The sequence below is a fragment of the Seriola aureovittata genome, chromosome 5 (genome assembly GCF_021018895.1).
Source record: "Seriola aureovittata isolate HTS-2021-v1 ecotype China chromosome 5, ASM2101889v1, whole genome shotgun sequence".
Classification (NCBI taxonomy): Eukaryota; Metazoa; Chordata; class Actinopteri; order Carangiformes; family Carangidae; genus Seriola; species Seriola aureovittata.
The window spans coordinates 15,762,852-15,775,180 of NC_079368.1; the positions used below are offsets into that span (position 1 = coordinate 15,762,852).

At 42.2% G+C, this 12,329-nt stretch overlaps 1 protein-coding gene across 2 annotated transcripts in view; it reads left to right on the plus strand.

Annotated features, from left to right (window-relative positions):
* The first annotated feature begins 825 nt into the window (after positions 1 to 825).
* pcsk5b (proprotein convertase subtilisin/kexin type 5b) overlaps positions 826 to 12,329 on the plus strand; it is a 55,267-nt gene continuing 43,763 nt past the window's right edge. For both annotated transcript variants that reach the window (XM_056376445.1, XM_056376446.1), the window contains exons 1-2: positions 826 to 1,475; positions 6,208 to 6,312. In XM_056376445.1, the coding sequence (XP_056232420.1) occupies positions 1,296 to 1,475; positions 6,208 to 6,312 (285 nt within the window). In that variant the 5' untranslated portion in view covers positions 826 to 1,295. The remainder of the gene's footprint in view (positions 1,476 to 6,207; positions 6,313 to 12,329) is intronic.

Consider the following 12,329-nt stretch of genomic DNA (forward strand, 5'->3'; position numbering starts at 1 on the left):
CACAGTTGTTGATGGTAGGAAAACGGCTTTACTGTCTCAATAAAAAACGTAAGCTGTAGGCTACTACCACAAAACAAGTCTTGAAAGCAACACGTACTAATATGCACTGTTATTGTCTACGCCCCCAAAAAGAAAGATGCTAGTCATCTAGAAATGTTTACATATTTTCAAGGTGTTCTCTAGCAAATTATACACATTTTTAAACATGTAGCACACGTTATAGCTAAATATTGAATAATCTCAAAATGTTTTCTTCACATTTTACTGCATTTACATAGAAAACCTCTTTGTCAGTATTATGCCTTATCAACGGTGAGGCCAAAAAAGAAATACTCTGTTCTAACATGATTCTTTTGTGTCCCCTGTACTGTGCATTTTTAATATCTGGGAATAACGTTAGACCTTGGTTAAATAGGGTCAGAGCAGGGTCAGGGTTAGGGTTAAACGCGGGGTCAAGGTCATGTCTTCTTGATATAGCAATGGTCAGGTAGAGGTGAACATGTGAACTGCAGAATAGCTACTCAGTTTGTTTTAAGATCGTTGTCTCTTTTTTACGTTCAACTGACCGTTATGACAATAAAGAGTCAATAGTGTAACTGCAATTACTTCCAGTCATAATTACTTTAGTATTATGTAAAATATTCTTCATTTGTCCTGGAGGAAGCCCTTGAAACTGGCCCCCGTCTGGCTCCCTGGTCCCCCCGTGCTGAGTCTGGTGCACGGCCGGTCAGCGGTGGAACCAAACAGGGTGTCTTTAAGACCCAGCGGAGCTCGGCAGGGAAACCCCGCGGCTTTAGTTGTTTCTACTCTCCAGAGTGTCAGCTAGTTATTTGTGGGGAGGCGCTGTAGCCATTTCGCCACATGAAAGCCCGATGAGCTGAACGACCAACATCCGAGTTGTTCATGGAGAAGAGAAATCAGCTTTGAGGAGCTCCGCGCGCACACAGACGTACGCGAAGTCGCGCGCAAAGACGCACGGCGCACAGACACGCACACTTCCTCCTCCTCCGCCGTGGAAAAAAGACAGAGAGAGAGAGAGAGGAACAGAGAGAGAGGGCACACGAAACGCAAACTTCCAACTCTCCCATGTGGAAACCAGCGGTTTGAGGATAAGGTATATTTTTCCTCTTCGGGGCTCCGTTCCTTCCCCCCTCTCTCCCTCTCTTTCTCTCTCTCAGTGTTTTTGCCCGGAGAGTTGGGTTTCTATGAGAGTCTTGCTTGGTGAGAAGAGAAGTTTGGTTGTTTGCCTGGTCGGCTGAGGAGGAGGAGAAGAGTCGGGTTAAAAGTGGGGGAAGATGGTCCGCAACGCCGCTTGGAGAAGAAGCTTGCTGTGCGTCCTGGCGCTCAGTCTCGGCTTTGCGTCCCCGCCGTGCAAAGCTCGGATTTACACCAACCACTGGGCAGTCAGGATAGCCGGGGGACCCGAGGTGGCCGAGCGGATAGCGGAAAAATATGGCTATAGGAACATGGGACAGGTAGGTCGTCTATTGGTCCATCCAAAGTTGACTCTTATTTGTGTGTATTTTGTGATTTTTTGTCTTTGTCAACTCTTAAAAGTGGGGCATACCATTGTGGTTAATGTTGCTTTACCAGCAGACAAACGATACCAGGTCAAACGCCAAAGATCTGAGGTCCAAACCTGAGCCATGAACCTTCTCTGTGATTCTCTAACTCAGTCTTTCTTTCTGTAGCAGTCTGACTCTCACACAAGGAGAAAGAAGCTACAGCAAACAAAGAAAAAAGACCAAGAGTAGGATGGCACAACAGGTGCCTCCTCGCTGTGTTTCCGCGGATCATGTTCAGTTTGCGGGCTGGAGCCGCAGGGAGCTCACAATCAGCCTCAGCCACAGCAGTCTCGTGTGCTTGGTCGTTTTGACACAAAAGTGAGACAGCTAGTGCTGTTTGGTCTATGTTGTCGGAATTGACATCAAAAGGTCCACAGTCAAACAGATACAAATGTTCTTCCTTCTCAATGCTGTGGTAGTATTGTATTTGTGCCATACTGTGTGTGTAATGATAAGACTCAGAAACCTCCTCAGGTCCTCCTCTTTAATTGAAAACTTGGCGGTTTTTAGCATTACATGAAGGAAATTGGGATTTGAGTTTTGCACTTTTCTGTTTATGTTCCACAGTGTTCTCCTTGTGAGTGTAATCTTGACTCAGTTCTTAACTAGGCCTGCTGCTAGAAAAACAGTACTGTTGAGATCTGTTTACACATAGGAGTAATTCTTCAGTAGATGCCCTGATACTTTTTTGTCAGTAGTCACAAATTGATGGGTCTGTGCTGTTTTTCTTCTGGGTTTCTTGAGTAATGACAAAGCACCACTACAAGAGAAAATATTAAAAATACGCTGGTCATATTTCACTAGAAAACTCTGAGTTAATATTTTACAGCTTACATTTTTAAAAATCACCAGACATTTGTATGCTTCTACATCATAAAATCCTTCAGTATTTATTACACCTGACACAAAGGCCAAAGGCAGGGGCCAACGCTTAGCAAAGCCTAAAATAAATCCCAACCACAGTTGTGTGTGTGTATATGTGTGTGTGTGTGTATATATATATATATATATATATATATAATATATATATATATGTATATGTATACACACACAGAGAGGGTAAACATTATGTGAGATATTTCAGCCTCTCTTCGTATGATGTCATTTTATTAATCAAGAGAAGTCCTCACAGGTTGAGAAGGAGGAGTTCAGCTGGTCACTTGCAAAAGTGTTTTGACAAAGTTTAAAGAGAAATCCTGTGTTTGTTGTGGATAAAAGAAATACGCCACACAAACGTGGACCCCACACATACTCCAGAGTATCACAACCAAAATACATGGGTAGTTCAAGCCTGCACTTGCTCGACGTGAAGACAGCGTGGAACAGAGGGGGGCATTCTGACAGGTTGTTGTGGGGTAGCCTAGTCAACAGCTATTGAACCCCCCTCCTTCCTCGCCTTATCCAGCCCGCCCACCCACTATACTCCCCAGAGAGCAGGCCTTAATGGCCTCGTTTATCCCCTCTCTTTGACAGGAACTAATGTGTGGAGTCCTCCCCCCCTTTCCATAGGAATTCCCCTGTGGAGTGTAGTGTCGCCCCCAACCCCCACCATTCGCCCTAATTTCCATCTCAATATGGGGCGTTCATTGGACTTTGACACCTCATAGACAAGAGTTTTACTTCACTTCCTGGTTTTGGGGTCAGCTGAAAGCTGCTCTCATGGGAGTGATAACAGCACACTCTGGTTTCCTAATGTGAACTTTGACATCCCCATCATCAACCCCCTCCCTCATATAATTCAGCGATTATGTGTATGGAAAATGAAGTTAAACTTATTATGAGTCGTTGCAATTTTCTTTGCAGTAAGTTTGTAGATTGCAAACACTGATTGCATACACTACAAGTGTTTTCTCAATTTAATTAAATGTGCTTGGACTGTTTGTCGGGATTGGACTGTTTGTGATAAATTATTTGGTGATATGACTGCAAAGTGAGAAGAGGTTTTAGGTAGTGAAGGGAGGCAAAGTAGTTAAAGGGAGAAAATGGGTAGGGAAAACATGTGACAGAGGGACAATACAGTCTTCTTGACAGGGGTGGAAAGAAGAGAACAGACAAAGATAACCACACACTGAGAGATGGAAGAAGGAGGGAGTGAAAGAAGGGACGATAGATGGACGGATGGATGAAAAGAGTTGGCATGGAGTGAGAGAGCACCTCGTTGGGGAATTCTGGGTAATCCTCTTAACCATGGAGCCCCCTTCCCAGACTAAGATACTGGCCCAAATTGAGTCTAAATCAGCTGACAAGGCCTCAGACGTGGATATCTGTTCACACTGGTGTTTTGAAGAGATGGGAGAGGACTTGGAAGCATTGAGATGAGATGATCTGAAGCCAGCCATGGACAGGAGGTTGTTGCATCAGTAACAAGTTATGAAATTATTTGTACAGGTTGTGCAGTTCTTGCAGGCATCAGGCCAACAGGGTGTTGTTATTGGACAGTTTTCTATGTGACATAACATTTATCTATGTTTCAACAAATGCCTCACACATACTTACCATTTTTATCCAAGATATGTGTCATTGATGACCTATAATCAGTCATTTCTTTCTTATACTTTTTGGTTTGTTGACGTGTGGGACAGAGTTGATGATTTTAATTCTTGTTCTGGGCCAGTTGTGATTTGGGTTATTGGGGTTAGAAGGATGGGGATGAAAATTAGTAGCAATTATTCTTGACTGTGACACTGCTGAGCACTGCAGAACAGAATAAAGAAAGACAATCTCGCAAACAGCTTGCCTCTATCTGTCCACATTTGTATGCAACTACAAATAAGAGGGATAAATATTTTATCAGTGTTGTCCTTGGTGTCACTTCAACCATGTAGCTGTAATAAGACTGCAGGCTCTGTGCCATGTGGCAAGAAGTTAGAAAGCTGTTATTTTGTCATTTCATTCACACTTTCTTTCACAATGTTTTTTTTTTTTTGGAATGGCGAAATCCTGCAGTGTGTGTGATCTCATATCATCTTGTGTCATGCCTGAACTACACCTATTCAGGCACCTGTAGTTTGGTAATCTGACCCAACTATGCCGCACATGTAATTTTCATGGGAAAAATTGTATCATCTTTTGGCACATCTGGTAGGATTCTTTATCAAGTCACTTAATGCTTCCACTCAAAAAAAAAAAAATCTGTGAACTGTGACACTGTGAATCACTGAAGTGCAAGTGGTTTCGCTTCACAAATTTGTTACAACATAAGTTCCAGCAACCAAGGATTATGCTGAAGCTATGATTCACTATGTAGGCTATTGCAACAGAATGAAAGTTCAGTTGACTTCATGAACCCTGCATCTTAACACATGTTGTCATAACTACAACAGTAACAAGTCAAACCGTATTAGTAGACTCGAAAATAAGTTGACTGTGAGATGTAGTACAACCCGAAGAGGTGTTGAAGCTACCAAAAAGGTTGTGAATGGGAAAGTTTCACACAGAAATCGGACTTGATGGGTGATTTTTGAAGTCTGTAAACCGAGTTCAGAGAAGTGCTGCAGTAGTTCAGACCTGGACCTGAGGGTTTTTTTTTTTTTTTTTTTTTTAAATTTCATTCTGTGTGTAGAGCTTTTCCAGTAGCTGCCTATTTACAGACACTCCTAGAGGGAAGGGTGGCTTGCTAATGGCAGAGCAGATGTTGGGTAGATTAAATAGACAGTGGAAGCATGATATGTTGAGACCTGTTTACACTATGAGAAACATCCATAGTGGCAGCTTCCTTTTCTGGAGCACATTTTATTAATATGTTGAATGCTTTATAATCTGATTACCCAAGACCTCTGACATCTGCTGCATTTTTAGCTAATGTTTCATCTTTGCTGGAAGGTGCTCTAGCTAGGCTTATTGGCACATTGTTGTTTCTCGTTTTATCAGTCTGTAAGTTGTAAAATGTGTGTGTATTTGCATGAGCACTGAGCTGAAAGCTGATCTAATGGGCTGCGTAGTGGTGGAGCTCAGCCATGGATCAGCGACACACCACAGGACCCTTGGCAGCCATGACAGTTTGATCATTTGAGGGATTGTGTGGTCTTTATCAATTATTAAAACTAATCACCGTCCAGCAGCTTGCGGTCTGTCAGTCATTGTCTGTCCGGCTTCTTCAGCTCTGTCATTCAAAGTCTTGCATCTCTTTTTGTCTTTTTGTTTCTCTTTGTCTGTTTTTATTTGACGTGTCTGCTCTCTAAGGCCATGTTCTCTGACAGTTTTAAAGAGCAAAACAAAACTTAATGTATTATACATAGAAAAAACATGAAGATTAACATAACAACATAGAAAAAAATGCCCTTTTACCACTTTATTCTCTTTCCACTTAACTTTAAGAGAAGGAACTTCTCTAAAATACTTAAAAGTACTTCTTGAGTACTTTTAGCTTGGTGGTTTTCACTCACAACAGTTTACCCTATTCATTAATGACTGTAGCAAACTCTGTCATGTGTGTGTATGATGTGATTACAGCATATGTGTCTGTTTCAGCTGTGGAATGCAAGCATCTCTACAAGAACATCAATGCCAGAACAGTTACTGATAATTGTTAGGACATTGTTGCAGAGAGGAAACACTACATTAATGATGTGTGGTGAGGTTGTAGAAAGGGTTATGAAATGAACAGCTACACCTTTCTTAATTCTGTGTATATGTTTTGCAGATTGGGGATCTCAAAGACCACTATCACTTCTTCCATAGTCGAACCATCAAGCGGTCGACCTTGTCCAGCCGCGGACGCCATAGTTTCATCTCTATGGAGCCCAAGGTAAGCTTGTTGTAGTGTTTTGTGAATTACTGGTTTAGATTTAAAGTGGTCAAAGAGTACGTGTTTATTGCGCATTTAAATGGTACTGGAGATGGTTTGACAACATCTTAACTCAAGCAAGGCTTTCTCTGAATATCTTATGGTTTTCATCAGTGGATAAAGTTTGTTTAGTTATCATGGAGATGACTCAGTTGTCATCATGTGACTTAGGTGATTACCTGTTATCTTATGACTGGCAGATTTTGGCAGCCTGTTTGTTTTTAAGTAATCATGCATGTATTTGTAAGTGCAATTGAGTCACACGAAGTCCTATATAAAGGAAAGTTTTTCTGTAAATGAGTAGAGCAGTGGCTGACTGTTTTATTAGTATGGTGCTCATGAAGCGTGACGTACCAGTTAAAACACTGTGCTGATTTTACAATCAGGTCAGTACTGTATACAACCCAGAGGCCACCAACTCAGATGACTCTGCTTTCATGTCCTTGTTGTTGCAGACGAGACCTGCACACAAATGAGTTATTGCAGGGACACAATGTTCATGAGGATAAACAAAATCCCAGTTTTCCTGTCATCTCTCACTGTACTGATCACAGTCCTGACAGGTGAAGAGGGATAAATGAGGCCTGTTTTGCTACTTTTCTATTTCACAAACCCAGCTACTTTAGGTGTGATGGATAGATCTACAGGTGGGGAATAAAACATTATATAAATATAATTTCCCCTGAAATGAAAAAAAGTCAAAAGCCCTGCCAACAGCTTCTAAGTGCTAGATTCACTACACCCAACAATCAGAAGGAGTAGTTGCGTAAAACAAACAAAACAGTGTTGAATTTGTCTTTTTTTTTGTTGGTGGTTTCAGTTTACACCATGCACAGTCTTAAGAGGACATTCATCATCACTAGTCAATGGTTGGAGTCCACCTGTGGTAAATTCAGCTGATTGGACATGATTTGGAAATACACACACATGCCTATATAAGATTTAACAAGCTGACAAGACATATCAGAGAAAAAAACAAACCATGAGGTCAAAGGAACTGCCTGCAAGGCTCCGAGACAGGATTGTGTTGAGGCACAGGTCTGGGGAAGGTTACAAAAACAATTAGGCTGCATTGAAGGTTTCCAAGAAGACAGTGGCCTCCATGTTTCTTAAATGCAAGAAGTTTGGAACAACCAGGATTCTTTTTAAAGAAATTGGGGAAGAAGGATCTTGGTAAGACCCGATGGTCACTCTGGCTGAGCTCCAGAGATCAGAAGGGTGGGGTGTTTCTCAGCGACATGGACAGGGAAACTGGTCGGAGCAAAGTACTGAGATATTCTTTTTTTTTTTTTTATTATTATTTTGGGCCTTTTAGGCCTTTATTGACAGTACAGTAGAGAGACAGGAAATGGAGATGCAGAGAGAGAGAGGGGGAATGACATGCAGGACTCGAACCGGGGCCAACTGCAGCGCAGACTTTAGCCTCTGCATATGGGGCGGATGCTCAACCAACTGAGCTACTCGACGCCCCAACTGAGATATTCTTAATGAAAACCTGATCCAGAACACAGCCAAGACAATTCGGAGTAATAAGGAGTGATTTAGGGACAACCCTGTGAATGTCATTGAGTGCCCCAGCCAGAGCTTTGACCTGAACCCAATTGAACATTTCTGGAGAGACCTGAAGATGACCATCCACTGCCAGTTCCCATCCAACCTGACAGAGCTTGAGAGAATCTGCAGAGAAGACTGGCTTCATCCTACCAGAAAGGTGCAGGGTGCACAAGGCCTCATGGTGGACAGGGTGGTGTCCCAGAAAAAAACAGTTGATTGGATCTGTTAAATGAGAATTCATTGGAATTTACGCTTTCTACGTAGCTCAGAGAATAGCCTCGAAACACAAATTTACAGAAAGCCTGTGTCTTTCATTAGAGCAACTGATTCCCTGTAATGAAGCTGCTATGTGGCAAATTAACTTGATCCTAACCAGAGGTACCAGACAGTGTTTCAAACTTGAACTGGTGCCACAACTAGAATGAAATTGTGTTGTACCTTTTTAAAGAAGAGCCATAGTATACCATGGCCTTGTGGAGTATATGAAAAAAATATTTATTTAGAATAATTTGCCATTGTTTTTACTTCACCAAAGTCAGGATTGCCCCCTTAAATATAAAATACAAGCTTGCAAGACGTCAGCTGAACAATGCTTTTTATATGGTTTGGTGGAACCATCTCTTCCAACATGAGTGTGACCTAAAGTAAACCTTTTCTCTTGTCTGTCAGTGCCCCTCTCATCACTGCACCAGGTCAAGAAACTCCGGCTGCATTATTAATAAGGCCTGAACCAAGCACCGCTCGGAACTTCATCAAAATACAGAGGACAAATTGCTTTGAGAGCTCACAGCCATTTTCACAAGATGTTCTTAACTAATGTCTTATTTATTTTTATGTGTATGGAATACTAAAGTATATGGCTTCAGATGGGTTTCAAGGACAAGACAATTTGTAGAAAACGTCTCATTCTTGGCATGTGAAAATCTCATGCTCCTGGTATATTTTTTTTGTCATTTGTATCTGACACAAAGTTTACTTGTTGATGTCTGCCTGTTTGATGAAGGGGGCATTTTATCAAACAGAATGGGACTCGATCCTGAGAAAACAAGACAAAACTCTCCACTCTGTAAGTCCAGCGGGACTTAAAATATCCCATTTATGTCAGTTTAAAAAAAAAAAAAAATACAGATTTTTTTGAGATTTAGGGTTCATCCAGCAGCAGTGGCTTTGTGTGTGTGTTCTGAACAGTGGATTCAAGCGCATGTAAGTCTGTTTGTATCTGTGCATGCACATGAATGCATGCTGACTGCTGAGGAATGATAATGATGTATCAGTGTGATTATATAAAAAAGGAGTGAAATGGGAAGAAGAGAACAGAAAGAGTGGGGAAAACAGAAAGAAGAGATAAGACAGTGCCTGTCACCTTCTGTTATGCACTTATCTTGTTGTCCTCTAGCTCATTGTTCTTTTCAATTTTCTTCCCTTTCTGTACTTTTTTTGGTCCACTCAGCTCTTTTATTGTCCATCTGCCGTCCTTACCTGTCATCCCTTTTCTTTTCTCTTCCTTGGACTCCCTCTCCTACCTCCTTTTCTCACTGTTGCTTTCAGCGTACTCATCTCCCTCCCTCTGTCTTTGGTTCTCTTGCTCTCTCGGGCCTGACACTGTGCCATGGTGGTGGAAGGTTTGTGTCGTGATGCCAGCTGGCTGAGAGACTGAGATTTGAGAAGACTAGATCAGAGGGGAGAGGTTAAATGAGAGAAATGGGAAAAAGGGGCTATTACAACAGAAGGAGAGTGAAGAGGAGCTGAACAGAGAAGGGAAGAGGGAAAAGATGGATTAGAGAAACCAAATAAAGGAAAAGCTGAGTGGAGAGGAATGGAGCTGTCAGTGTTTTCCCCTTAGTCGCTATCCTTTCAGTGCAATCTGCGGACCTGTCTGTGGGTCGGGGATCAACATGACGGCTAGCTTGGCACCTTTGCAGTCTGGCATACTGCTAATGATGTTTTGCAATCAGGTTTTGTAATAATGACAGCCGTGTGTGTTTGTGTGTGAATGAGTCAGATGGGTGTAGCGGTGCCATGAAAGGCGCACCCTGCCATCCACAGTACCCATTGGCACGCATGTTACCATGGTGATGCAGCACAGCACAGATTACCGCTTTATGGCATCCGCCTAACTGCAGTGTCACTTGCCACTTAGGTCAAAGACCATTTATTTTTCAGACTGGTGAAGGACTCTGTCAAGGACATTGGCCTGAAGAGATCATGTTTCTTCACCTTGATCGCTGCACATCTGTAACAGCTGTTTTAAAATAAATGTTACAAAATGTTTACCCTGTTATGGGTTTATTATATATGTTGATCAGTATGTCTTACACCACTGAACAGAGAGTGAAGGTATAACTAACTTCATAGTATAAAGTTGGCTAGACCTAGTAATAATTAAGTTTTTCTTCTTCTCTTCTGGAGCAGAAGGAGCAGAAAAGACAGTTACATCTTAAATGTACTTTTGAAGTTTTAAGTCATTTGTTTTCTCTCTGTGTATCACAATCCCTGTGAATCAATTTGAAAAGTACAAAGTAATGAAATATCCTGTGGCATATACAAACCTGTTAGTGAGTTAGTGTGTCTGAAGCAGCACTGGGCTTGCACCTTGCACAGCTATGCTGACGTACAACCATGACTCATTCATACTGGGAGTTCCAAGAGAGTTTGAACAGCCGCAGACTTCTTTTTTTTTTTTTTGTTGTAGCTCTGCACTGTTATTAGTTTTTGGTGTGACTTAAGTTCAAGTATACTCAGTCTGCTTTGTTTGAAATCTATTTCGAACCATTTCAAGTTTACTGTAAACAACAATTAAAGTACAGTGGTTGTTTCTCCTTTTTATAATGCCCTTTTGAAGCCTGTGCAGAGATTAGTAGAGAGAAACAACTGCAGAACTCCTCGGCGGCTGTCTCTCCACGGCGTTCTGTTCCAGGAGCATGGTGTTTCCAGTCGGTTTCACTTAGCAAGACTCTTGTTTACTTGAAGTCATTTATCCACACATGTGCAGGAAAACTGAGAGCCAGGTGTGGTCCGCAGCTGAATCCTCGCCGGGGTACTCTGAAATGCAAAATGGCTGTGATGACAAAATGAAATTTCAGTGTTGTGATATTTATGAGTTGCAGGCTTGCCACATAAGGAAAATATTTTACCACATAGTAAAACTACTTGAATGAGCTCGAATCCAATTATTAAGTATTTAAAACACTCAAAGTCTGCTCAGTATTTGTCCACTATAGCTCATAGAATTTTTTCATCACCCAACTGCCTTTAGAGCTCACTGTATCCATGAGCATATGTGGAAAACAAGGACACTCAAAGCATCAAGGAGAGAACACAGATGGAGCTTGTGCACCTGTCAGGACCTTAGGGCTAATATGCATACGCACAGGTATAATGAGACTCCACATAGTCTAAGGTACAAATTTCCATAAACCCAGGATGCTTGCGTGATATTTCGCCATAGACTCTTGAATCTGGTTTTGCCTTAAATTTGTTAAACAGATGAACCATTAAGAGTTGACGCCCTGAGACGAGCACCTACAGCTGGCCAGCACAGCACCCCGGGGCTCAAACTGTCTGTGAAAAGATGCACGACTGTGCGCTGTGTTTGGACTGAGGCTCTGGATTGCACTTAAGAGAGCAGAAGAACTGGCTTCTTGTGTCAGTCCAAAGGTCGTTATGGGTGTTCTGCTATACTAGCCTTTGACCTTTTTTTAAAACTCTCAGTTCTTTTGCCTGCAACTCAAACAGCGTCTCAAAAACAGCAGTGAAAGTGGATCAATTTGTTCCCATTTGTCCTATTGAAGTGAACTCTTCCCCAGTTTTCCCTGGTTACTGACCCAGCCAGCAAGAGCCACCTGCAAACCCTTACACAGAGAGCAAATGAGAGAGAGAGGGAGAGGGAGAGAGAGAGGGTTGGAGTGGGAATGAGAGAAAGACAGGCAATCTCAGAGAGAAATGGGCATCTGCGAAGAAGACCTGAAATGCAGCGAGAAAGAGGCAGATGAGGAAGCGAGACGGGAAAAGTAAAAGAGGGGGATAGGGGAGGGAGTTGGGGTATGAGAGGAGAGAAAAGGAGGGTGACAGAAGTACAGGTGCTAGCAGATCATTCCTCTGCTCCACCAAGCTGGAGTTAAGAGAATAGAGCAGATCCAATCGTCATGCGTCACAGCCTGCATGCGTATTGGCACTGAAACAATGGCAGTGATGCATGGGCAAGTTTTAGGGGCAATATTAGAGGGCAATATTGTCTTTGTTTGCATAGGGATTGGCAAACGTGTCACAATGGATGCGGATAACTGTAGGCCTTTATCAGTGAGTGATTTTTAGCAGGGACAACAAAGGATGCCATTGCTCTTGATAGCTTTAGAAAAACAATTGGTTACCATTTATCTGCCTCTGGTCATCCTGCAAATAGAGGACAAAAGTGTATTCTTAAA